Here is a 26,905-nt window from a genome sequence, read left to right on the forward strand (position 1 = left end):
CGCGCGCCCTCCACGCCTGCGAGCCCCCGCAGGAGCCTAGGCCTCTCCTGCCCCGTTGTCCACTGGACAGGCCGTACCGACCGCACTTCTCTGCCCATCTGCCCAGTGGACATTTGCACTCAATCAGGAACCTTCTTGTTGCTTTATGCTCACCTATAAAAGAAGCCCAAAAGCTGAACTCATGTCCCTCAAACTGGCTGTCCTTCCTGACAGCGATATTTCCATCTGCTGATTCATGATCATTCTCCTAATCATCCCTGGAGTCATATTTGTTTTGTTTTGTTTTGTTTCATATTTGATTTTTCTTCTTCCTGTTTACCCTGTCCCCAACTCCTAGAGTCAATCACCAAACCCTGCCCATTCTCCCTTTATAGTACTGCTTTATAGTTTCTTTTCATTCCTATCACAACCACTTTGATCCATCCCCTTCTCATTTACCCTTAGCTTTTGCTAGAACTTTCTGCTTGGTCTCCCAATTCAAGATTTCTTCTCTCTAGATTGCTCTATATATCGATTTTAAAATAATCTTCCTATTTTAATAATTTCTCTTACTTGAAACATTCAATAGTTCTACACATCTTGTAGCATAACATTCAAACCCCTATAGCTGATAATCAATATTTTTCATAATCTTATCTTTCATTGCTTCCTAACCCAACACTGCAGCCAGATTAGTCTATTAAATTCTGATCATCCCTTCAGCCTTAGCCTAGTTATACTCCCTAGTTTTCTGTTTACAAATGTAGCCACTCTTTAAGCCCAAGCTAAGGTTTCATCTTGTACATGCAGGGTTTTATTAGACCTGCACACTGTGGTGATGACAGATTTTGGTGAATTACAGCACCTATGGTCTGCATCTCTTTTAGTATATCACTTCCCTTTTTATGCATATTCCCTTTCTTCTCACCTGTCATTGTCAGGTTCCAGAGACAATGTCTTATGCTTCTGTGGCTCCCACAGTACCTAGCCCTAGGTTGGGCACTAACAGGTGCTATATATAGAAAGTCAGGGACAAAGACAAGGTTTGAGCATTACTGAGTGATTGAATATTTATAATAGCTAACATTCACATATATGTTAGGTATGTGATGTATTACATGTATTAACTCATTTAAATCATGTAATGATCCTATGAGATAGTAACTACTATGACCTCCATTTTGCAGCTAAGGAAACTGCATCACAGAGTTAAATAACTTGCCCAGGGTTACAAAGCTGATAAATGACAGAGCTGGGTTCAAACCCAGGCAGCCTGACTTCAGAATTTCTGCTCTTAACCACTTTGTTGTATCATCAGCAATGAGGTGGGGAAAGGGACATGCTTCTGTAAGAGAATGGAGCAAAAAGGGGAGTAGAGCAGAGATTAAGGCATGAAATGATGGGGCTAAATAATATGGGTAAGGGAAAAGAACAAAGGCAATCACAACTGCAAGGCTGGACAAAGGGGCACAATAGTGAGAAGGAGAGAGGCAAAGAAAAGATAAAAATAGACAGTAAGCCAATGTATGTTGGGGAGATGAAGCAGGCCCAAGAAAACCTTGAAGAGGCTGCTGTGTGTGCTTAAGAGGCAGAATGTAGAGGCCAGAAGAAGAAAGGCAATTCTTACAAGATGGTGAAGGTGCCGTTGTAGGTGCTGGGGTCTAGCACAGGGATTCTGTGGAGCCTCTGCTGTAGGCTCAAGCCATAACAGTCCAGTGTCTCATCTTTGCAGGTACAGAGCTTGCATATGTTGATGGTCATGGTGACGTTCTGTCCCCGTTGCCCAGTTAAACCCATATACGCCTTTTTTGGGGTGGGAGACTGTGGCTTTTGCACAGTTAAACCCATCTGTGCCTGATCTGGAGGGTAATTTGCAGCAACAGTCTGTTCCTGTTGCACAGGTAAACCTGTCCTTGCTTGTTCTGGGGGGTAATTTGCAGCAAAAGTCTGTTCCTGTTGCACAGGTGAACCTCTCCTTGCCTGTTCGGGGAGTAATTTGCACAAAATTCTGTTCCTGTTGCACAGGCAAACCTGTCCGTGCCTGTTCTGGGGGGTAATTTGTAGAATGCACCGATGAATATAGAGTAGATGGAGGGACGGTATCTGCTTCTGATGACCTTGGGTGCTGAGTTATGGAATGCTCTATATCCAAAGGTTGAACTATAGTCGGGTTTGGATGCAGAGTCTGAACCTGGTTTGGAGGAGGAAGTTCTACCCCAGGCAGGGAAGTGGAATGTTCAACCTCCATTATGGGTTTTGGAGTTACAGTGACCTCCAGGTCCTTCGGTTTAAGTGTGACACTGGGCAAGTGTGGGTTTGAATGCTGAACTTGATCCTGCTTGGTTGGAGTAGGTTGAGCCTCCATATTGGGTTCTGGAGTTATGGTAAGCTCCAGATTCCCAGGTTTAACAGTGACTTCTGTCAGGTTTGGATGCTGAGCCTGAATCAGATCTAGAAGTGGAGGGGCAACCTGAGGGAGCTCTGGAGAAGAAGTTGTACTTGTGGGTTCCGAAGTTATGGTGACCTCCAGGTCCACAGATTTAACAGTGACATTGGGCAAATTTGAATGCTGAGATTGATTTTGACCTGGAGGTGGAACTGTAACCTCGTGATATATTGGAAGTTGAGGTATAACCACCTGAGGAGACTCAGGAGGCTGAGTTGAAGATTCCTGCTTGGTTGGAGAAGGTTCAACCTCTGTATTGTGTTCTGGAATTATGGTAAGTTGCAGATCCACAGGTTTAACTGTGACTGTAGTCAGGTTTGGATTCTGAACCTGAATCTCATCTGAAGGTGGAAATGTCACCTGAAGGTGTGTTGGAGGAGCTGTAGTCTTCTCCAGGGCAGTAGAATGTTCAATTTCCGTAGTAGGTTCTGGATTTACGGTAAGCTTCAGATCCAAAGGCTGAACTGTGACACTGGACAAGCTTGATTGCTGAGCTTGCTCCTTACTTGTAGGCAGAACTGTCTGCTCCTGAAAAGCTGGAGGTTGAGCTTCTGTCTCCTTAGGAAGTCCTAGAGGCTGAGTTTGGGACTCCTGCTTGGTTGGAGAAGGTGCAACCTCCATAGTGGGTTCTGGAGTTACAGGAAGCTCCAGGTCAACATGTTTAACTGTGACTCCTGTCAGGTTTGCATGCTGAGCCTGAAGCTGGTCTGAAGGTGGAGGGGTCACCTCAGGGGGCTTTGGAGAAGAAACTATAGTTTTGTGCAGGGTTGTAGAATATTCAACTGCTTTACTGGTCTCTGGAGTTATGGAAAGCTCCAAATCCACAGGTTTGAGTGTGACTTCTGTCAGGTTTGGATGCTGAGCTTGAACCTGATCTGAAGGTGGAAGGGCCACTTCAGGGGGCTTTGGAGAAGAAACTGTAGTTTTGGGCAGGGTTGTAGAATATTTAACTGCTTTACTGGTCTCTGGAGTTATGGAAAGCTCCAAATCCACAGGTTTGAGTGTGACTTCTGTCAGGTTTGGATGCTGAAATTGAACCTGGTCTGAAGGTGGAGGAGTCATCTCAGGAAGCTCTGAAGAAGGAACTGTAGTTTTCTGTGGGGCTGTAGAGTATCCAGCCTCCTTAGTGGGTTCTGAAGTTACAGCTTCCTCAGGAGGATATGCAGGAGGTGCTAGGGTTACCTGCTGGAACGAAGAAGATTCCGCATTCTGTGGAATCTCTGAAGGCTGAGCTGGGGTCTCCTGCTGAATTGGAGAAGATACCACCTCCTTAGAAGGCTCTGCAGGCTGAGCCGAGGTCAACTGTTGGACAGGAAAGGGTTCCTCTTTCTCAGAGGGCTCTGGAAGGTGACCTGGGGCCTCCTGCAGGACTGGAGAAGGTTCTACTTCCTTAGGGGGCTCTGGAAATGGAGCTGAGGTTTTCTGCTGGACCAGAGAAGTTTTATTCTCCTTCAGGGGTTCTGGAGTCTGAGCAGGGGCAATTTGCTGAACTGGAGAAAATTCAATCTCTTTAGCAGGCTCAGGAATTATGGTAAGCTCCAGAGCCACAGGTTTAACTGTGACTGGATGCTGAGCCTCATCCTGACTTTGAGGTGAAATTGTCACCTCTTGATGCACTGGGCCTTGAGCTATACTGTGTGTAGCAGGCTCTGGAAACTGAACTGGAGACTCCTGCTGGACTGGAGAAGGTCCAATCTCTGTGGACATTTCTGTAGGCAGAGATAGAGACTCCTGCTGGGTTGCGGAAGGTTTTCCACCTCAGTGAGCTCTGGAGGAACAGGTGGAGTCACATGTTGGACTGGAGAAGGCCCACCTTCCTCAATAGGCTCTGGAGTTATTGTAACCTGCAGATCCACAGGTTTAAGGGTGACACTCGGTAAGTTTGAATGTTGAGCTTCATCCTGGCCAGGAGGCTGAAGAGTCACCACCTGATCCTTTTGTGGCTCTGGGGAGTGATCCTGAGACTCCTGAGGGACCTGCTGAGTTGGGGAAGGTGCCATCTCCTTAGGCAGCTCCAGAGACTGAGCTGGTACTACCTGCTGGACTGGAGATGGCTCAAACTCCTCAGGGGGCTCTGGAGACTGAGCTGGTGTTATGGTAAGTTGCAGATCCACTGGTTTAACTGTGACATTGGAGAATACTGGATGCTGAGCTTGAATGTGACCTGGAGGTAACATTTCCACCTCATGAGGCTCTGGAGGTTGAGTTGGAGTCTCAACCTGGGCTGGAGAACTTTCAACTTCAGTGGGCTCTGGAGCATAAACTGAAGACTCCTGCTGGGTTGGAGATGGTTCAACTTGCTTAGGGGGTGTTGGAAGCTGAGCCTGAGACTCCTGTTGGTTTGGAAAAGGTTCCTCTTCCTTAGTGGGCTCCAGTGGTGAGGTTTGAGCCTCTTGCTTGGCAGGCAAAAATTCACCTTCCTTGAGGGGAACTGGGGACTGAGCTGGTGTCACCTGTTGTACTGTAGGTGGTTCTACTGTCTCAGGGGGCTCTGGAGGGTAACCTGGGGCCACTTGTTGTACTGGAGAAGGTTCACTCTCCTTCGGAGGCTCTGGTGGCTGAGCTGGTGCTTCCTGCTGGGCCATGGGTGATACAACCTCTGTGGTGGGTTCAGGAGTTGTCGTAAGTATCAGATCCACAGGCTTAACTGTAACATGGGGCAAGTTTACATGCTGAGGCTGATGCAGACCTGGAGGGTAAACTGTCATCTCATCATGCACTGCAGGGTGAGCTGCAACCTCATTAGGGGCCAGTGGTGGCTGAAATGGGGACTCTGGCTGGCCTGAAGAAGGGCTGAGCGTCTCATTGCGTTGTATAGGCTGAATTGTGGAATCCTGCTGGATTGGTGGATATTTAGCTTCTGCAGCAGGTTTTGGAGGCTGAACTGGAGCCTCTTCCTGTATTGGTGATAGCTCCAATTCCCCTGTAGGCTCTGGAAGCTGAACTGACTCCTCCTGTTGATGTGGAGAGGGTGGAAGGAGAGTTGGAAGCCCTGAGGTCTCCTGCTGGGTTGTAGAAGGTTCAGTTTCCTCAGAGGTATCTGCAGGGTGAGCTGGGACCTCCTGCTGGTCTAGAGAAAGTCCAGCTTCTTCTGAGTGCTCTAGAGGTTGAGGTGGGCCTTCCTGTAGGACTGGAGAAGGTTCTGCTTCTTTAGGGGGTGTTGGTGGTTGACCCGGGGTCTCCTACTGGCTTAGAGAAGGTTCAGCCTCTTTAGTGGGCTCTGGAGTTATGGTAACCTGTAGATGCCCAGTTCCAAGTGTATCACTTGGCAAGTTTGAGTAATGAGCTGGGCCCTGGCCTGGAGCTGGAGTTTGAGTTATAACCCCCATAGAGGGCTCTGGACCTGTACTGTCCTGCTCGAATGGAGAAGGTTCAACTTCTTCAGGTAGCTGCAGAGACTGAGCTGAGGCCTCTTGCTGACCTGGAGCACTTTCAACCTGTTCAGCAGGTTCCAGTGGCTGAGCTGATGCTTCCTGCTCTACTGGAGAAGGTTCCACCTGTTCAGACGGCTCGGATCGTTGAGCTGGGGCTTCTGGTTGGGCTGGAGAAGTTTCCACCTCCTCAGAGGGCCCTGGAAGTTGAGCTGGGCCTTCTTGCTGGCCTGGAGAAGGTTCACCCTCATAAGCGAGCTCTGGACGCTGAGCTGGGACCTCCTGCTCTCTTGAAGTTCCAGCACTAGTGGCTTCTGGAGTTACGGTAAGCTGTAGATCTACAGGTTTGAGTGTGACATTGGGAAAGTTTGAAAAATGAGCTTCACCCAGATCTGGATGTTTAACAGTCACCACAAGATTCCCTGGAGGTTGACGTGCAGCCTCCCTTTCAGGCTCTGGAGGCTGAGCTGGGGCCTCCGACTGGAATGGAGGAGGTTCAGCCTCCTTATGTGCCTCTGAGGGTTGTGCTGGGTCATATGGCTGGACTGGAGGAAGTTCAGCCTCCTCAGGGGCCTCTGAGGGCTGTGCTGGGGCCTCCAGCTGGCCTGCAGGAAGTTCAGCCCCCTCAAGGGTGTCTGAGGACTGGGCTGGGTTCTCCTGTTGGGCTGGAGATGGTTCTACTTTCTCAGGGGGCTCTGGATGCTCAGCTGGGGCTTCCTGTTGGGCTTGAGATTGATCTACCTCCTCAGCAGGGTCTAGATGCTGAGTTTGGATTTCCCACTCATGTGGGGAAAGTTCAGCCTCCTCAGGGGACTCTGAAAGCTCATCTAAGTTCTCTAGTAAGTCCAGAGGTAGGCCGTCTGGAGGATAAAATATGTCCAGACTTGGATCTAGAAGATCAGACTCATAGGATTGACCTTGAAGAGTTTTTGCTAATTGATCTGAATTTCCAATCTTAGCAAGCTGACGATGGTGAGCTAGATCTTTCTTCAGGTTTGAGGGTGAAGCAATAAACTTAGCTGATTTTGAACTCTGACTGTCCTCTAAAGGTGGAACAAGTATTTCAAATGACTGGTTATCTTCAGCCTGATTCAAAGCTGCATTGTGACTATTACTTTTGAGTTGAGGAGGCATAGCTAGGGCCTGATTCTGAATCCAATCGAGTGTTGGATCTGCCTCCAGGAGCTTTTGATGCCGACTTAGGTTATCATTCAGATCCAGACCTGGAAGAGCAAACTGATCAGGCCCTGCAGGCAGCTCTGTGTCCAAGCGTCGAACCAAAGTTTCCGTGAACTGCTGAGGTTGGGCCAAAATGGGGGCGGGAGCCGAGGATCCCAAGTAGTCAAATCCTCCTGGCTCAGGTTGGGGTGTAAGCACACGGGGTGGTTCAGCGGAGACACTGGAGAAGGGAGTAGACCCGGGCTTAGTGGGACCCCCCCTCCGCCAGTTGTTGGTGTCTATTCGCTGCAGGCTGCATTTTCTCTCCCGCTGGGTGGCTCTCCTTACAGGCGCACTCCTTGCGCGTGGGGCTCCCCTACGTGGGGGACACCCCTGTGTGGCAGGGCCCTCCATGTGCGCATCAGCACTGCGCATGGGCCAGCTCCACACAGGTCAAGGAGGCCCGGGCTTTGAACCGCGGACCTCGCATGTGGTAGACGGATGCCCTAAGCGCTGGGCCAAGTCCGTTTCCCTCATTTGATTATTAATCCCCTCTATGGGCTACCACTAATTACTGATGACTCCAAAATTTCTGTAGGAATGATTTTGGGAGATGGGCAGTTGAGTCTGGGAGAGAGCATAGCATTTTACATTGGCAAAGGAAAACTTCCCCAATCCCACCTTTGCTTAACACAGCCATTAATCTAGAAAAGGTTAACCCCACTTTACAGAGGTCTACATTCCATATGCATAGGGAGAAGACACTTAGGATGATAAAATCAGCAAATACTTTTTTAAAAAATACTACCACTGATGTGGGCTATGGGTGACCCGGCCCGCAGGTCAAACGAACCGGTACCTGAAAGAGGGACAAGAGGCAAGAAAAACGGAGACAAGACAGGATTCTGATCAAGTCTCCATTTATTGAGGGTAGAAGCATCAGAATATATACTAAGGGGAGGGTATTAGCAGGGGGTGAGAGGCTGATGAAGCAGCTCTTCCATATAAGGCAATAAAATGCTGTTACAGCACTTGCTACAGGTTGCTAGTCTTCAATGCTGGTCATGGCTTCAACATCTTGTTGCGCAGGCACAACACTTTTTGCCTGGGAAACTGGGGAAAGGGGAAGAAGAAGGCGGAAGCACAGGGGGGGAGTAGGCGTACTTATGAAAACCGCCATGTTGCTGGAGACTACAAATGCACGTAGCTCCGGGCGGCTCCCCACAGGTCCCCCTTCTTTATAATATTTTATGAAGCACCCTGAGTTTGGAGGCCCATTTGGACTCCCTGAGTCTGCCAGGATTCAGGTTTAAGGATGGTGAGATTTAAAGGGTTACATTGACCACGTGGACAGTTAGCCGGGGCCATACCCTTGGTGAGGATAGCTGTCTGTTTAGCTATGTCTGTGATCCAGGTGGCCCAGGTGACACAAGACAAGTAGGGCAGTAGTATGCACCTATGTATTTGCACCAAAAGCTCCCCCCTTGGGCTGCACTTCCCATTTCTGGAGCACACATGTACTTATTGCTATGAGTATACATTTGCTCCCAGCTGAGCCCTCCACAATCTGTGTTCCATGGTATCCCAGAGTCTATAACCTGACATGCGTCAAATAGGAGGGACACTCGTTGGTTCTGGCTCATGACTGGGGTGGAGGAAAGTAGATTCCCATTTTGATTAAGCACTCTTATTTCCCATTTACGGGAGACTGTTGGAGGTCTAGGGTCATAGCAGGTTATTTGGCCAGATCCATTACAGACACTATAGGAGGTTTCCTGAAACTGACAGGTGGTTCCTTGGCCCTTGCAGGTGTAATGACTATGATATATTAATGTGGTGTTGACATGGGCCCCTGTACGCACCTTTTGAATACACGGCTCACATTCTGTGGTGTCGACCTGGGACCAGGTTAGGGCTAGAATCAGGAAAACTAGGCAAAGGGGCATTGCAACAGATTAAACTGGATTCTTAATCTTTGGCTGTGCGTAGATTAATCAGCTTCCAGGATGTGACTGGAGCAGGGCTTGGTGTTCCCTCCTCAATTTTCAGCCGTGCGTGGACTAGTCAGTTTCCGGGGTGTGACTGGAGCAGGGCTTGGTGTTCCCCTTTTTTGCAAGATGAGTTTGGTTGGGCTGTGGGTATCTGAAATACAGGTCCGGGACTCTGGGGCAGCTTGCTTGACTCGGCTATGGTGTACCCATGGGATGATTTTAGCTACTTTAACTGCAGTGGGGGTGGATAAAATGACAAGATAGGGCCCTCGCCATTGAGGGGTTAGTGGAGCTGACTTCCAGTCCTTGACCCAAACTGCATCTCCTGGCTTGTACGGGTGTACAGAGCTGCTTAAGCTAATGGGGGCCCTTTCTTGGACGCAGTGATGCAGGTTATGTAGGGTTTTGCCTAAACTTATCATCTGCTGAGCTATTGATAAGTTTCCTCTTTCTCTGAGATCCCCCTCTATATTTCTGATTAAGGGAGGAGGCCTCCCAAAGAGGATTTCATAAGGCGTTAGGCTTAGTTTTCGGCTTGGGCTGGCTCGAATTTGTAGGAGAGCACTTGGAAGTACCTGCACCCATGTTAGCCCAGTTTCTTGGCAAATCTTGGCAATATAAGTCTTTATTGTATGGTTCATTTGCTCTACCTTTCCTGAGCTCTGAGGATGGTAAGCGGTGTGCAGTTTCCATTGGATGCGCAGTGCCTTTGCAATCTTTTGAGTGATTTCAGAGACCAAGGCAGGTCCGTTGTTAGAGCCAATTGAGAGCGGTAGCCCATAGCGAGGGATGATTTCCCTGAGGAGAACCTTGGCTACTTCTTCAGCTTTTTCTGTTCGAGTGGGGAAGGCCTCTCCCCAGCCAGAAAACATGCAAACAAGGACTAGGAGATATTTATAGCCTCCAGATTGTGGCATTTCAGTGAAATCAACTACTAGATCTTCGAGGGGCATACTACCAATTCTCTGGACCCCTGGGGCTGTGGTGGGCCCCTGGCGAGGGTTATTCTTTGCACATGTCACACACTGTTGGCATACAGCATGGGTGATAGTGACTAGCCTTGGAATGTAAAAGAATCTTTCTAACACTTCTTTAAAATGGGTTTTTCCCAAGTGTGTGTTTTCATGGTAGCATGATAGCAACTACAGTTGCTGCTAATATTTGTGGCACAATTATTCTGTGATCAGGCAATGTCCACCATCCATTTTCCCCTTGTGTCCCACCCTCAGAGAGTATCCACTCTCTCTCAGCTTGAGTATATTGTGGCTCTCGGTGACTCAAAGGCTGCGGGGGGAGAGCAGGCAGTGTATACTGGATGTTCTGATAATTAAGGGGTTGAGGAATGAGAGCAGCAGCCAGGTTTTCAGATAGGGATCCCTCCAGCGCCACTCTTTTTGCTTCAGCGTCTGCCCTCCGATTTCCCTGGGCAACGGGGCTGCGGCTTGTCTGGTGTCCCTTACAGTGCATTACAGCTACTTTGGCAGGCTTCCAAACTGCATCTAGTAGCTCCAGAATCTGTGTGCCATATTTAATGCTCTTCCCTCCCAAGTTAATGAGTCCCTTTTGTTTATATAAGGCTCCATGCGCATGCAGGGTAAGAAAGGCATATTTGGAGTCTGTGTAGATGTTAACTTTGGCTCCGGCTGCAATTTGCAAGGCTTGGGTGAGGGCAATGTGTTCAGCTTTCTATGCTGATGTGTTATTTGGGAGGCGCTGCGCCTCTACTGTGGTCTCAGATGTTACTACAGCATATCCTGCTCGCTGATTGCAGCCCTGCATAAAGCTACTGCCATCTGTAAAAAAACTCCATGTCAGGATTTGCCAGTGGCTGGTCTTGGAGGTTTGGCCGGCTGGAATATACTTCTTGCAATGTTTCCAGGCAGTTATGGGCTGGAACCCCTGGCTCTACGGGTAGCAGGGTGGCTAGATTTAGGGTTTTTACAAGTTCTAGCTGGATGGATGGATTTTCACATAATAGGGTGTGATATTTAACCAGGCGGCTGTTAGTAAGCCAATGTGTTTCTTTGCCTTCTAAGATTGTGACTACTGCATGTGGAACCCGGACAATAATAGGCTGTCCAAGAGTTAATTTTATAGCTTCTACTGTAAGCATGGCTGCAGCTGCTACAGCTTGTAAACATGAGGGCCATTCCTGGGCTACAGTGTCCAGTTGTTTGGATAGATACGCTACAGGTCTTTGCCAGGAACCGAGGTATTGAGTGAGTACTCCTACTGCTATGCTTTGGCGGTTGGGAACATAGAGGTAGAACGGCTTACTGAGGTTTGGAAGTCCGAGACTCGGTGCTTCTATTAGAGCTTGTTTGAGAGCAGTGAAAGCATTTTTCTGTGGGCTTTCCCAGAGCAGGGGATTTCTATCTACCCCCTTTGTGGCTTCATATAGAGGGCGCGTGAGGACCCCAAAATTGGGGATTCAATTGCGGCAGAATTCAGCTGCCCCAAGGAACTCTTGCAGCTTCCGGTGAGTGTTGGGCTCAGGCAGACTACAGATTGCTTTCTTTCTTTCAAGTCCCAATTCACGGCGCCCCTGTGTTATTTTGTAACCTAGATATTTGACCTGAGGTAGGCAGATTTGGGCCTTTTTCTTAGACACTCGATAGCCCTTTTGCTGTAGAGTTCAAGCTGCAGGACAGCTGGGATGAACTGGCTGTATCCAGGCTGAGGGTGGAGGCAGTGAGCTTCCTGTTTCGCCTGATCTTATGACCCGAGTGCTGGACTTCGATGTCCTCTGAGCCTGAGGAATGGGAAATTGAATCCACAGACTCCTTCCGCTGTAGTTCTGTACCAGAGGTAGTAAGAGGGTCTAGCTCAGAGAGTGGGCAAAGCCCAGAGAGGGCCAATGGGGTCAATGTCCATTCGTTTAAGATGGCGGACTTGTAGGAGAGTTTGAAGGACAAGGATGTTAGCCTCTGCAGGAAGCTAAGGAGAAACTCGCCCTCCTCTGCATCTCGAAGCAGGGCTGTGGGCTGATAGTATTCGCACAGCCAGGCCTGCTCCTGAAGGAGCAGTTTCAGGTAGCATTCCATCAGGCTATCACTGAGGGCCAGCCGGAGCCAGGCTCGACAGCGTCCTACATCTGTATTGACAAAGATCAGGTGCTCCAATTCTGAGATGACATGTCTGGGAAGGCGGAGAACAGATTTGTTTCAAGAAACTATCACAAATCCTTGATATGTCTTCTCTTCTCTTTTCTCTTCTTTTAAAGATATTTAGATTGCATAAATGCTACATAAAAATGTAAGGGATTCAGTGTGGGACATGACACCCGGGGATGAGCCTCCCTGGCAACGAGGGACCACTATCAACTACCAACTGATGATGCAACTGGAAAAGGACCTTATACGGAAGGTTCAATGCGGATCAGCAGAATATCCATGTCTACATAAAATAACATGACTTTAAAATGCTGTTTGACCTAAAGTAAGGGGGAAATGGAAAGGAGAAATGAGTTTATATGGCTACGAGTTTCTAAAAGAGTCTGGAGGCTGGCAGAAGGATTGCCCTCATGCACAACTGAGCAGAGTCAGAGAGACAGATAAAGCAGATACAACCCCCAGATATTGGTTCCTTTGAAGGCTAAAGAGACCCATGGGAGTTATGGTCATGGCCGATGGGGTTAACTACCAGGGCAGATGGCCCCTCTTTGGAAATGGTGTTTATGTGTGATGAATCTGGACTCAGATGGGATCTCCCTTCATAAGACTTTCATGCTAATGTGCTGGAGGTGCAGTTAATGTTGGGGTTTAAGATATATTTAGGGGATTTGAATCTCTGGACTGACAATGTGATAGCCAAGTCCTGAGCCTCAACAGACTCCAGCACCTACAATCTGATTTATTGGACTTACCACACTCAGCTAAGATGGAGTTGAAGAAGGACAACCACCACACCATGGAGCCTAGAGTGATTACAACTGAAAATGGGAGGATTGCATCCAGCATCCATGTGGAATCTGAGCCTCCTCTTGACATAGAGGTGCAATGGACACAACCAATCCAATGTCCACATAGAAGAGGTGGCATTGGATTGGGAAAAGTGGACATTGTGGACGATGGGTATGGGGAAAGGCAGGAAGAGATGAGAGGTGGAGGCGTCTTTGGGACATGGAGCTGCCCTGGATGGTGCTTCAGAGGTAATCACCGGACATTGTAAATCCTCACAGGGCCCACTGGATGGAATGGAGGAGAGTATGGGCCATGATGTGGACCATTGTCTATGAGGTGCAGAGGTGCCCAAAGATGTACTTACCAAATCCAATGGATGTGTCATGATGATGGGAACGAGTGTTGTTGGGGGGGGGAAGATGGGGGGTGGGGGGGTGGGGTTGAATGGGACCTCACATATATATTTTTAATGTAATATTATTACAAAGTCAATGAAAAAAAAAATGTAAGGGATTCCCATATGCCCCACTCCCTACCCCTCCCACTCTTTCCCACGTTAATAACATCCTTCATTAGTGTGGTATATTTGTTACAATTGATGAACACATATTGGAGCATTGCCACTAAGTATGTGGATTATAGTTTACATTATAGTTTAAACCCTCTCCCACCCATTTTTGTAAGTTATGACAAGATATATAATGGCCTATATCCATCACTGCAACATCATTCAGGACAATTCCAATGGTTGAAAATGCCACCATATTACACCTATTTTTTAAAAAAATACTTAGGTTACATAAATGTTACTGACATGTCTCTTAACCACTGACTAGCAAGAACCAATAATAAAGATGGCAAATATATACTAGCATGAAAAAATTCCTGGGTAATAGTGTTTCAAGGAGAATTTAGAAATAGCTAAGCCAAAACCCCCAATTTTTTGAGGTTGGTATTATAAAGGATAAATACCATGTTCATTATAATTACATCATGGACCCCTGACATCCATCTGTTCATCTAAGACCTGCTTGATGAGCACCTAAGTACTAGGTCCTTGGAGGTATGAAGATACAGTGTAAAGACATGGTCCCTGCCCTAACTCCAAGAAACTGCCATTCAAGGGCACATGTTAGGTGACTTTTACTGTTGGTGGATCTGGGGTAGGGGGTAGAGGGAATCAGTTCAGGATTGGAGTATGAAAATGTCATAGAAAAGGCAGCATATGAGATGGGCCCTGGGATTTTCCAAGAGGCAAGATGTAAGGTACAAGGGACAGACAGAAAAAGCATAAAGTGTAAGGAAACAACAGACAATTGCTGAGCAGTCCAATTACAACATGTGGAGGGAGAGCAGGTGATTTGGTTGCAAAGTCAGGTAAGAAGGTCTTGAGTAACAAACCAATAAGGCCAAGTGGGCAATGGTCTCTACAACCAGCTGTGCATCAGAATCACCTGGACAACCTGATCAGATTCTGGGACCCTCAAACCCAACCTAGTAATTCAGACACTTGAGGGGGCTGGCAGCAGCTGTGGGGGCTGGCCTTTGGAAGCCTGGTACATGATTCTGTGCAGGAAAGTGACTTAACCCCAACCACGCAGACTTCAGTGTAGATTTTTCAGACTAAGATTAGACCTTAAGGCTACTAAACTCAGTTCTTGAATGCCTTGGGCTGAAGGAAATGCCCTCCTCTGAACTGTCATGGTCCCTTGTACATGCCTCCTCCATGGAGAACAGACCACACTCTACTGGACTCAGTGACTGAGCTCCCATTAAGCTCAGTAGGTATTGACTGGCTGACTGACCTAAGGAAAGACAGAACAGAATGAGATAAGGGGACACTTAGAAAGCCACTGTCAGCCAATAGAAAGGTAAGAACCTGAGATAGGACAGTGGCAGTAGACATGAAAAGGAAGATCAGAGTCTGACATGGAACCTTCAGACTGAAAGTGGCATTTAATAATAGCCCTTGGAGACACAGTGCCAGATACTTGCTCAAAGGCCCAGGCAATTAGGGGCAAGGCCAAAAGACAAATGTCTCAACAGTGAATATTCAGATATTCTATCTGGATTCTACTCTTTTGAAAAATCCCATCCCTAGTCATAAAAATAATATTTAGCACACAGACTTTTAAACATCCTAAGACAGGGCTGGCAAATGTTTTCTGTAAAGGGCTGGATAGTAAATATTTTAGGCTTTGCAGGCCATACAATCAACTACTCAATTCTGCCATGATGGGGTAAAAGCAGACACAGACAATATCTATGTGAATGGGCGTGGCTATATTCCGATAAAACTTTATTTACAAAAACAGACGGTAGGCCAGATTTGGCACACAGGCTCTGGTTGCCAATTGCCTGTCTAAAACAATATTTCCCAACCTTTTTCACATTGTGACAAACAGAAAATATTTGTATGCCAGCCTGAAGTAAACAGAAGAGGCTGTTCCATCTAGAGGTAACCAGGCCCAGGGGCTTGAAGCAGCCCCAGGTCACTGCTTGAGGGCTGAGGGGTTCAATATCTAATTACGCTCTGGCTGGGAAGCTGGATCTAAGAATACACCCTTATACAGGACACTGTCTACCCCCTACCTCTATGGCATCTTGGCTCGTTTCTCTCAATGTTGATCAGAAGCGCTAAGTGTCCCACATTCTGAAACCCCTCTAGCTGATCTTACTTGTGAGTGATGGCTTTCAGGAGGGGCCAGAAGACAGGCTGAGGAAGAGGCTTCTGGTGGGTAGTTTTCTTCCTCTTTCCTCCAGCCTCAGCATGGATGTACTTAGCGTGCAAGCCATGGATAAACATGGCCTCCAGGGCACTGCACATGATGTTGGCATCTCCATCTTCACTGGTGACCGCTGTGTCCAAGGACACATACTGCTTTTGCAATGCCTTCACTGATCCCACCAGCTTCTTCTTGATGACCTAGGCAATGCCAAATATAAGAAAGTCCTTTAGGAAAAAATCCTATGGAGACCCCCTGGAATTAACTCTTGCTTGTTGGGAAATACATTCACAGCCATAGGAGTACATACATGAATGTATGTATCTATATATTCCTTCTACAAAAATAGTATATATTAATTCTAGAGACTAAAGATAAAAGCATAGAGAAGAAAATGAAAATCACACACATCACCCAGAGATAACTACTGCTACTATTTTTTTTGCATATCCTTCATTATGTATCTTTTTGTTTTTTAAATGGAATTTCAGTCAACTTATGGCCATATGCATCTCATGTTTAAATAGTGGCACTATCATAGTGACTAGGCTTTGGGACAGATATGAGAGCTTCGGTAAATCTATCTAGGACAGAGGTGGGGCTTTCCACCTTACTGATGTGATCAAGGTTTCCTCAGAGAATCAATGAGCTAATCAATGCAGAGCATCAAGAACACTACCCTAGAACAATTAAGATATCAAGAAAACAAAAGCCATGTCTACATTAAGAAAGATCCCAGACCTGGGAGTCAGAGGCCTAGATTCAGTCCCAGCTTTGTCAGTAACCAGCTGGGTTACCTCAGACTTTCACTTAAACTCTCTGAGTCTCAGTTTCCTCATTTGATAGCTACTAAAATAATCAAATATTTAGAAATAAACTTAACCAAGGATATAAAGGACCTGTATTCAGAAAACTGGAAAACATTGCTAAAAGAAAGTGAAGAAGACTTAAATAAATGGAAGAACATTTCATGTTCATGGATTGGAAAACTATATATCGTTAAGATGTCAGTTCTACCCAAACTGATTTACAGATTCAATGCAATCCCAATAAAAATCCCAACAGCCTTTTTTGCATAAGTGGAAAAACCAATGATCAAATTTGTTTGAAATGGTAAGGGGCCCCAAATAGCCACAAAGGTCTTAAACAAAGAAGAAAAAGTTGGAGGACTCTCACTTCCTGACTTTAAAGCATATTACTTAGTTACAGTGGTCAAAACAGCATGGTACTGGCATAAAGACAGACACATTGACCAATAGAACTGAATGGAGAACTCAGAAATAGACCCTCATATCTACAGTAAATTTCCTCATTTGTTAAATGGAAATAGTTTCTGATCTACAGTAGTTGGGAAGGGGTGGGGATTGCGCCTTGAGGGCAATACTAGTTTTTCATTCTTTGTGTCCTCAACACTTAGCATTATGCCTGGCTCAATAAATCTTTGTTAAATGATGGTAAAATATACATAAAATCCTTTGAAAATACAGAGTAAAAAACTGTACTCTGCTGTAATTATAAGTATGTCAGAGTTATAAAAGCCTTTGGAAAAGGACTAGAAAGGATTGCTCAAAATGTGGTTGATTTGTTAGGTGATAGGATTATGGATAAATATTTTATCCTTTTATTTTGATTTTAGTAGAAGCAGTAAATGCTAATGTCCTTTGAAAAGTTAAATGGTCTTTTATAAGTTTTAGTGAGATATAATTCACATATCATAAAATTCACCCACTTAAAGTGTGTAATTCTGTGGTTTTCAGTATATTCACAGAATTGTGCAATCATCATGACAAAGTTTGGAATATTTTCATCACTCCAGAAAGAAACCCCTTATCCATTAGCAGTCACTCCTTATTCCCTCCTCCTCTCAGCCTCTAACACCACTAATCTACTTTCTGTTTCAATGGATTTGCCTGATATAGACATTTCATGTCAATGGAATCATCCAACATGTGACCATTTGAGTCTGGCTTTTTTCACTTAGCATGACATTTGCAAGGTTCATGCACTTTGTAGCATGTATCAGAACTTCATTTCTTTTTAGGACTGAATAATATTCTGTTGAATATTACCCATTCAGTTGATGGTCTTTTCGGCTATTATGAATAATTCTGCTATGAACATTTGTGTACAAGTTTTTGTGTGAATATATCCTGCCATAACCCATTGAATGTACTAGGGGAGAGTGTGAACTACAGGGTAAACTATTATTCATGTGGTGCAGCAGTGCTACAGAATTTGTTCCCTGAGTGCAATGAGTGTGCCACAATGATGGGGGAGGTTATTGGTGTGGGAGGAGTGGTGGGGGGTTGGGGGGTATATGGGAACCTCTTATATTTTTTGTGATGTATATATCTTTAAAAAAATACAATTTACAAAAATGATGGGGGTGAGGGGTGGGGAGTAGGTTATACCGGGAACCTCTTATTTTTTTATTTTTTTTTAAAGATTTATTTATTTTATTTAATTTCCCCCCCTCCCCTGGTTGTCTGTTCTTGGTGTCTATTTGTTGCGTCTTGTTTCTTTGTCTGCTTTTGTTTCTTTGTCCGCTTCTGTTGTCGTCAGCGGCACAGGAAGTGTGGGCGGTGCCATTCCTGGGCAGGCTGCACTTTCTTTTTACGCTGGGCGGCTTTCCTCACGGGCGCACTCCTTGCGCGTGGGGGCTCCCCCACGCAGGGGACACCCTTGCGTGGCACGGCACTCCTTGCGCGCATCAGCACTGCGCATGGCCAGCTCCACACGGGTCAAGGAGGCCCGGGGTTTGAACCGCGGACCTCCCATATGGTATACGGACGCCCTAACCACTGGGCCAAAGTCTGTTTCCCCTCTTATGTTTTTTAATGTAACATTCTTTGTGATCTATTAACATTAATTTTTAAACGTGTAAAAAAATAAAATAAAATAAAATAAATAAAAATGTAAGAATAAAAAAAAGTTTCTGTGTGGACATGTTTTAGTTCTTTGGGGTATATGTCTAGGAGTAGAACTGCTGGGTCATATGGTAACTCTACGTTTAAATTTTTGAGGAACTGTCAAATCATTTTCCAAAGTGACTACAACATTTTAACATTTCTACCAGCAATGTCTGAAGGTTCCAATTTCTCTATATCCTCAATACTTGTATTTGTCTGACTTTTTAATTATTGCCATCTTAGTGGGTCCCAAGTGGTATCTCCCCGGTTTTGATTTGCTTTTCCCTGCTCGCTAATGACGCTGAACATCTTTTCATGTGTTTATTGGCCATGTAAGATGCCTGCCCACTTTACTTCCATAGTGCACAAAAATTACCAAAACATAAAAACTAATGCTTGGGAAATTGTTTCTAACCAAGTTATTGTATCGGCCAAACTGTGTGACCAATCATGGCCTAAAGGCAGAGGGCTGAAAGTCTAAATGGAAGTCCCTGATCTCTAGGTAGTCTATCTTAAATCCCCACTATTTTTTTTTGTAAATTGCCTTTTTTAAAAAAAGTAATTTTATTGAGATATATTCACATACCATACAATCTAAAATGAACATTCAGTGGCCTTTGTTATAATCAGAGTTGTGCATTCATCACTGCAATTAATTTTAGAGCATTTTCATTACTCCAAAAAGAAAACCACTTTCTCCTTAGCAGTCACTTCTCAATCTCTCTATCCTTCCCCTGCCATTCTTTATTCAATCACCAAGAAGATGACTGAGAAAGGGTAGGATCTCCTCAGAGCCTACTTCTGCTATAACTTTTTCTCAGTCTAAGTCCTCTCTTTTTGAATAGTGCCCAATCATTTCAAAGGCAGAAAAAGAGCTGTCTCTCTGCACCTCTTCTCCACCCTGGATCCCCCCTTGCCCACCTACCGGGATGGCAGCCCGGGGGTCCAGGCCATTCTCCACCACTGAGAGCATTTCCACTCTCACAGCAGCTCTCGCAGATATTCACATGACACCTACAAGACAGATGAGGCCAGATGAGCAAGCTCCATACTTAACTTGAGCCAGAGTCCCACCCAAAAGGCAGCAGAAGGTCGGCTGATTTACCAAAACTGCAACTTAAAGACCTTTTGGATACTAAAGTAAAACCTGGAGAGTGGATTATAAAGAAGGACAAAGTCAGAGAGCTCAGACCTCAGGAGGCAAGAAGTCCTATGATGCATGGGTGGATGTGCCCCAAGGAGTGGGCGGTAAAGGCCCTTTACTCTACATCAAGTGCTGGCATAAAAAGCCAGAACCCTGTGGGAATAGGGAATGGGAGGGAATGAAAGGCCTATTTAGATGAGCTGAGGGTGCAGGGGAGATGCTGCAGCTAACTATCCACAGGCACCAGGGAGCAGGGGCTCAGAATTCACATTTCAGGCCCTGGTTCTGCAACAGGCCCTGTGACTCTTGCCCCAGTCCTGTGTGTCTACAGTCAAATGACTCTTGCAACTGAAATAGCTTCCAAAGGGGAGGACTCTGCTCTTACATTTCTGCTTCCCCTTCAGGTTACGAGGGTTTGCCTTGCATAGCACAGGAAGATGCATCTAAACAGGAGCAACAAAGGTTCTAACCTCCACTTTGCCACTAACCGGGTGGGTGTGCTGGGGCAGGGTATCAGACTGCCGGACAGAGACTGTGAATGTGTGCAAAGCTCCTCACACAGGGCGCTCAATAAACGAGCCTATGACCTAGTGGATGTGGCCACCCACATACCAAATATACAAGCGCTACACAGTTAAATCTTTTCTTTTTTTCTCTACTGTTGAAGCCCTCACTTTCTCCTGCAGGTGCAAGTACTATCCTGAAAAGGAGGTAAAGTCAGGGCCCAATGTAGGACTATGGGGGAACCAGATCCCAGGTTCAAGATAAAGCCAGCTCTACCAGAGCAGCCTCATGACAGCTGGCTTCCTTGCCAGGGAAGGGCTGGTTGGTAGAGCCTCCACCTGAGTCTGAGGGGGTACTAGCTGGCCTGGTCCCACCCTAGCAACTTGAACATTCACATTTAAACAAGGTCCAGTGAACACACTGCTGAGCATCAAGGAAACACCAAAAAAAAAAGGTTATTTGCAGCCCCTGATCTAAAAAATTCATGGCCCTACAGAAGTTAATAAAACCAAAGAATGATGAATAAATTGTTTCCTTTACATGTTTTGCCTTACTTAGTCATTAACCACATTAGGAGTGATAAGGAAATGGAAGCTGAGAGAGATCAAGGAACTTCCCAAGATCCCACAGCTGATAAATGGCCTGCCTCTACCCCCATCCCCAGGAGATGCCAACTCCAGCTCAAGGGAAAAGGTGCAATCATTTCAGTGAATGGGGAAAGCTTTCTGGAAGCGCGAAGTATAAGCCAGGTTCAGGTGGGCAGGGAGGAGAGCTCCTCAGCTGGGAGTCCAGGTGCAGGGGAACATCAAGGCTGGTCTGGCAGGAAAGGTTTGTAAGAAAGCAGGAGGCTATCAGGTCTGCAAGGGACAGAAGCAGGGTGGCCCTAGAACTGGATGATGCTCTGATTCAACCCCTGGCCTATGGGATGGGTAGATGGTAAACAGGACCCTGTGTCAGGACCTCCCTAAGTGAGACAGAGGGAGGCACGATCTGCAGAGGAATGCCACTGCAGGCCAGCTCTGGCAGGACATGACAGACCTCTAGGAAGAGCATTTGCCTTGGACGCAGCCCCTGCCTGACTGCTTCACCAGTCACCATAGTCTTTGTTCCCACCTACCTGGGGATCAGCTCACACCTGGACCTAGAGGGCAAAAAAAGGAATGTGCGCATCAGTTAAACAAATGGCACAGACCTATCCCAGAGTCACCCCTGCCAATGTGTCTGATCCTGGAGCTTAGGTTCCTTTAAGCTGCCCAAGTGCAGTCAGGGAAACTGCCCTATAGGCAAAGCGCAGGTTCTCCGGTCACAAGACCCTGAGACTCAACACCCTCAGCAATTTCAGTGGCCTAAAGCCTCTCGCCCTCAGGCCTGCCCTTCCAGATGGAGTCCTCAAGCTCCCTTAACTGCCCTGTCCTAGCCAGTCAGGCCAGGTCCCCAAGACATGGATCTCAAAAATCTGAACAACAGCCTGTCCCATTAAGGCCTCATTAACTAATTAATTGAGAATAATGTGGTATTAATGGAGAGGGGGTGGTAGTAAGCAGGTGCCCTGGTCAAGACATCCTCTCCTAAACCAAAGTACACTGAAGATAAGAGAGGTCAGAGGAGGGCCAGACAAGTAACCGACTCCTAAAACAAAGTGTCAGAAAAGCCACATAATGACAACAGCTCAGAGGAATCTAGAAGAAAGCAGTTACTTGACAATTTGCAAAAGAGGACCAAGACCTTGGGATTCAGGTTCCAATTTAGGGCATCCTTTTGTTCGTAAGAAGCCAAGGTACTCTGCCTAGTCATATCTGTTGCACAATGCCTTAGGGAGGCAGAAACCAACTCAGAGGCAGGAATCCGACAATCTAGACACAAGAAATCACTGGTGGAATGAGATGCAGCTATGGGCCTTGACTGCTGGTCAGCACGCCATCATCCACCTAAGCCACCCAGGACCCAAATCAAACAGATTATGTGACAGGGTTCAATTTCTGTCCTCAAAACTGTCTTTGGGCGGCAGACTTGGCCCAGTGGTTAGGGCGTCCGTCTACCACATGGGAGGTCCGCGGTTCAAACACGGGCCTCCTTGACCCGTGTGGAGCTGGCCCACACACAGTGCTGATGCATGCAAGGAGTGCTCTGCTACGCAGGGGTGTCCTCCACGTAGGGGAGCCCTGCACTCAAGGAGTGCGCCCCATAAGGAGAGCCGCCCAGCGTGAAAGAAAGTGCAGCCTGCCCAGAAGTTGCGCCACACACACAGAGAGCTGACACAAGATGATGCAGCAAAAAGAAACACAGATTTCTGTACCGCTGACAACAGCAGAAGTGGACAAAGACGCCGCAGCAAATAGACACAGAGAACAGACAACTGGGGTGGGGGTGGTGGGGGTGGGGGAGAGAGAAATAAATAAATAAATAAATCTTTTTTTAAAAAAAACCTCTCTTTGTTGACAACAACCAAACCAAAGAAGGGTGTGGCTTCAAAGAGACCTATGCTGAAGTGAGTTAAGGGGAGAAATTAGGCAACACTACCAAATAACTCTCAAAAAGTCTACAAGGGGAAAGGTGACTTCTGCCCTTTAGAAAAACTCCAAATCATGTGATACAGAGGCTAAGTCTACCTCTACCCCTAAGTATTGATTCACCCTGGAAAGCTCTGTAACATTCAGATATACACAAGCTTTTCTAATCTCATAGTTTGATCTCATTTAATTCTTACAACTGTAAGATGATTAGCTGAGAAAACTAAGGCTCATTAGAAGCAGGCCTCAGATAAGGCACAGACTTCTCTGGTTTCCTCATTCCCAAGTTCTGTGCCTTTCCACCACGTCAAACAGTTTCAGGTCTTTGGCTCAAGGAGTTTCAGGCAAACTAATTACTTAAGAGAGTTTTAAGGATACTCAAAAGCTTCATTTTTATCTGCAAGCAAGTAAACCCTAAAACCAACTTGCCAATCAGATCTATAGCCCCAACCAGCTGAGCCCAGGTCCTTTCCACTGGACCTAAGTTTCAGAGCTATCATTTCTTAATTGTTCCAATACATAGTTAGGAAGGAATTATCCTTGTTGTTTTTCTTCATTATACTGTCTTGCCTTCCATATATATTCAATTTTACTTCCTCTGAAACCAAGGAAGAAAAAAAAGAGCAGAATGGCTTTTGAAACTTACATTAAAAGAAGAAATGGACAGTTGGCTTCAACGCTTTCAAATGAGTTTTCAAAACATTCAACCCATCAGTAAACAGCAACTTCTTCTCTTGTCTTTAGGGACTCCTCAGCCATTCCCAACAGCCTTCCCTCTACTGCCTGAATCAAATTGTGTACCCGGCTGTTCAGAACAGCCTGATGTTTAAGCCATTGAGCTCCAGTACTAATTGATGAGTCATGTTTTTCAGCTGGAAAAGACTGACAGTTACCAGTATGGAAAAAAAATGACACCGTTATCTTCTGATTCAGAAAGGCAGGTGATCTTCCAGTCATGTGAGTGTTGAATGAGTAAATAGTACCTTTCTTCCACCTGAAGGAAGTTGGATTTCTGGACAAGTATCCTGTGAGAGGTGGGGAAGACTTAGTCTTTGGAGCAATTAAATACGACCTGGAGGGTTAGAAACTTCTAGAAGTTTGTGAGTCTCAGACCAAGGGCTAGTAGGCAAGGGCAGAAATGTGAAGTTGGTGAGCACTCAGTCTCTTTCTTTCCTTTCTCCTTTCTTTCATCTAATAACACCCATCTCCCCAATATTCCTGTCCTATATCCCAGAGGAGTCTATCTAGGACAAAATTCTGAATGAATACGAACTGAAACTTTGCCTGTCTCATTCGCCATTACATTTCCAGTGCCTAGAACAGTGTCTGCCATACAGTTGTGGTGGTGGTGGGGGAAACAACAACACACACAAACACAAGAACCACTTGCTGAATGAAATGATGAGCAAAATAAAAATAAGGCACAAGGCAAGTATTACTGTCTCCATTTCACAAACTGGAAAGTTAAGGTATACAACTTGTAAGTGGTGGGGTCATTATGGAGAGCTTTCCATTACACAAACTACTTACGAGGCTGAAAACCACTCAGGTATATTTCACCATAATGAAGGGCTAGTGAAGGGAAACAGCATTCAGTGCTTAAAGGAATTAGAAAATAAGGATGAAATGGCAAGCAAAGGCAAGGTGTCCCCTTTGGGGCCCTTTAAGTTGCTGTATAAGGACAGCCAACCCTTCTCAAGTTAGATGACCAGAACTCAGAGGGAATGTGCACCAAAAAGACCTAGGAGACTGACTGTAAATTCTGGGCTGGGGCCTGGGTGACTCAAGAAAGTCTCTTTGCCTCAGCTACTGAGATAATTCAACTCCCTGCATTCAGAGGTAACCCAAAACAGCCAAAATTCAATGAGACAGCACCTGCAAAAGGAGGAAGTGATTCAATGGCCTCTGTACCCACTGAGGCCTCAGGCTCCCCAGGACCCACTCACCAATGCACCAATACCTTTCACAACATGAAACAGCATCTCTGGCACCCATCCTGTACCCTTTGTTCAGTGTTGGGACTGAGCAGCAAACAGCCCTGGTAGGGAGGAGCACTGGAAGAGGGTCCTTTGTAAGTGCCAGGACAATGCACATGGATATGGTTCTGTCATCATGACCAACCCCACACAGTGGAACTCCCTGAGGTTCTCCAGGGCCAAAACACCAGCCAAAATGACGTGATGGCTTCCACTGCCCCAGGCCAAGTGAGTTGGGTGAATGACCATCTGTCATCTCCCAAGTATGTGCATGATGCCTCCGTTCCAGCAGACAGGACAAGTAATTTAATATGAATGCCAGAACACAATTCCTGGGGTCAGGTACAGGGGATCAGACACCCAAGGAAAACCCCAACCCCCGAGAAAGGGAGGGAAGGAACTCTATTTCTCAACACTTATTTACCAACTAAGGCTCTGCACACCCCCAATCAGGTCGTTCAGTAGCCAGCTTCCTGGCTCTGAGCAAGCACCTTGGTTCAGATGCTGAGGAGCAACCGGTGGGGTTGGCAGGGGGCTCTGCACTAAGGGCTCAAGTTAAGCAAGGGCTGGGTCAAGAGAAGAATGAGTACGAAAAGTTGGGGTGTGACAGCAGAGGTGAAAGAACACAGAAACCTTACATTTGAGAAGAATGGGTGAAGGTTGGTAGGAACTGGGAAGTAAGCGGTGGGGGCAGTTAAGCCTAGACTTAGGGACAGGGTGTCCACAGGATGATAGGAAGTGGAAAGACGACTGGAGTTTCAAGATGCAGGAAATACATGGTGGGCTAGGAAGTCAGGGGCTGAGTTTGTGAGAAGATATATATATGACCCAGGATAAGTTTGGGATCAGAGCTACCAAGAAGAAACGGATGAGCTCAACAAGGCACCTACTTTGGTGGAAGGTCTTAAACGAGAGTGGGCCCGAGGTGGGGTGTTTGGGATGAGCAGAACTCGGGGGAGGTGAGAGACTGGGATAAAAAGGCTTCCAAATCTAGGCGCTTGCTCAGAGCCAGGCAGTTAGCTACTACCTGAGGTAAGGGCTGGGGTGAGGTCAGGGGAGAAGATGGAAGAGACGACCCAGCGGTGGTCCTGCAGGTCGAAGGCTGGGGGCGGACTGCGGGGGAGTGGGCCGAAGGAGGGACTGGGTGAAGTTGGGACTGGGAAGGGGTGCGCGTTCTGAGGCCAGTCTCAAGGCAGCCAAGGGTGTGGGATCACAGAGAGGGCTGGATGCGCACCGCCCATCTGCATCTCGGCCCCGTCGCCCCTCCGCTGCCCTCCTCGCCCCTGACCCCTGACTCACCAAGGGGGGCGGGCAGGGGGGCAGGGGCCACTCGCGGCGGCGGCAGCCCCTCAGCCTCCGGCCGGAAGCTGAGGCCTCTCGGCCACTGACAACATGACGCAGCCCTGCGGCGCCTGACGCCATCACGCTGGCTTTGCGCTCCGGGCCCGCCCTCGGCACGCGGAGCCAATCGCGAGGTCCGGAGGAGCCGCGGGGCGGGGCCAGCCGCGGGCCGGCCCCTCGAGCCGACAGTGGTCTCGGGTACTGGGAACCCAGCGGCAGAGCCTGGCGCGGAGAGGGGCTGGCTGCTCTGTGAGGCGCATCGTGTTCACACCGGTCTGCCTGGGACTAGATCCCGGCTTCTAGGTTCTCTACCTCGCTCGGCCCCAGCACCATCTGCTGAACTATGGAGCGTGTCTTCGCCTCCCCGAGCCGAAGTTTGCCCCCTGTACAACGAGAGCAAGAACGCCTGCTCTACTTTTGCCTTCCCCGAGGGCATCAGCGCAGCCCCGCAGGCAGAGCCCAGGCGCAATTGGGACCGCGTGCCTTGTAGATTGCAGGAAAACAAACATGTTTGACCACACCAGTACCAGGGGCACTCCTTGAGGTCCGCCAGAGTGCTCAACTGTAATCGACCCCAAATCCACGCGCACCATGTAAGCCCAAGGTCCACTTACTCTCGTCTAGCCGAGTAGTCGTTCTTTTGCTTATCTTGGTAAAATATGACATTTCTCTTTCAGGGCAAGGGGCATCAGCAGGCCCCGTGCTTGTGGGCAACTTACACGTCTAGCTGGGCCGAAGTATTGGGTGGGTCGGGCCCGGGGAGGTACAGCCACAGGAAGGTCCCGAGGACATACAGGAGGTGGCTGGGGAACAGCTCAGTTCCTGGAAGCGCGCTCTGCTGACCTCAGCCCGCGCTTCTTGTGCTTCATCAGCCTCCCCCGGGGGTTGATTATGAGGACCACGAACCATGTTTTTCTTAAATGTTGCAAAGAGAGTCTTCATTAAGGA

General features: G+C 47.1%; 3 protein-coding genes and 1 long non-coding RNA gene across 10 annotated transcripts in view; 1 reads left to right on the forward strand and 3 right to left on the reverse strand.

Annotated features, from left to right (window-relative positions):
• Positions 1–1,740, reverse strand: part of LOC101432116 (leucine-rich repeat-containing protein 37A-like) — a 47,937-nt gene extending 46,197 nt beyond the window's left edge. Inside the window, exon 1 of the mRNA XM_058284415.2 lies at positions 1,607–1,740. Within this exon, the coding sequence (XP_058140398.1) occupies positions 1,607–1,740 (134 nt within the window). The remainder of the gene's footprint in view (positions 1–1,606) is intronic.
• Positions 1,741–4,053: 2,313 nt separating this feature from the next.
• LOC131275060 (putative uncharacterized protein FLJ43944) lies at positions 4,054–5,133 on the reverse strand. The gene has a single exon (XM_058284425.1). It carries the CDS (start codon positions 5,131–5,133, stop codon positions 4,054–4,056), a length of 1,080 nt encoding a protein of 359 aa, XP_058140408.1.
• Positions 5,134–5,597: 464 nt separating this feature from the next.
• LOC131275057 (pleckstrin homology domain-containing family M member 1-like) lies at positions 5,598–26,039 on the reverse strand. Of its 3 annotated transcripts, XM_058284420.2 has the most exons (4): positions 25,916–26,039; positions 19,408–19,496; positions 15,526–15,773; positions 8,876–12,083 (listed from the first exon to the last, which is right to left on the reverse strand). In XM_058284420.2, exons 2-4 carry the CDS (start codon positions 19,453–19,455, stop codon positions 11,549–11,551), a joined length of 831 nt encoding a protein of 276 aa, XP_058140403.1. In that variant the 5' UTR covers positions 19,456–19,496; positions 25,916–26,039; the 3' UTR covers positions 8,876–11,548. The 3 variants fall into 3 exon arrangements, with proteins under 3 accessions (XP_058140401.1, XP_058140402.1, XP_058140403.1); XM_058284418.2 differs by lacking the exons at positions 8,876–12,083; positions 19,408–19,496; positions 25,916–26,039 and adding exons at positions 5,598–8,067; positions 8,817–8,869 and having other exon boundaries at positions 15,526–15,664; XM_058284419.2 differs by lacking the exons at positions 8,876–12,083; positions 19,408–19,496; positions 25,916–26,039 and adding an exon at positions 5,598–8,067 and having other exon boundaries at positions 15,526–15,622.
• LOC131275064 (uncharacterized) overlaps positions 6,017–26,905 on the forward strand; it is a 360,126-nt gene continuing 339,237 nt past the window's right edge. For 3 of the 5 annotated variants that reach the window (XR_009182506.2, XR_009182507.2, XR_009182505.2), the window contains exon 1: positions 6,035–6,121. This is a non-coding gene — a long non-coding RNA (uncharacterized lncRNA). Of the gene's footprint in view, positions 6,122–26,905 lie in introns of all 5 variants that reach the window. The other 2 variants (XR_011646912.1, XR_011646911.1) reach the window with 2 other exon arrangements.

The sequence above is a fragment of the Dasypus novemcinctus genome, chromosome 21 (assembly GCF_030445035.2).
Source record: "Dasypus novemcinctus isolate mDasNov1 chromosome 21, mDasNov1.1.hap2, whole genome shotgun sequence".
NCBI classification, from domain to species: Eukaryota; Metazoa; Chordata; class Mammalia; order Cingulata; family Dasypodidae; genus Dasypus; species Dasypus novemcinctus.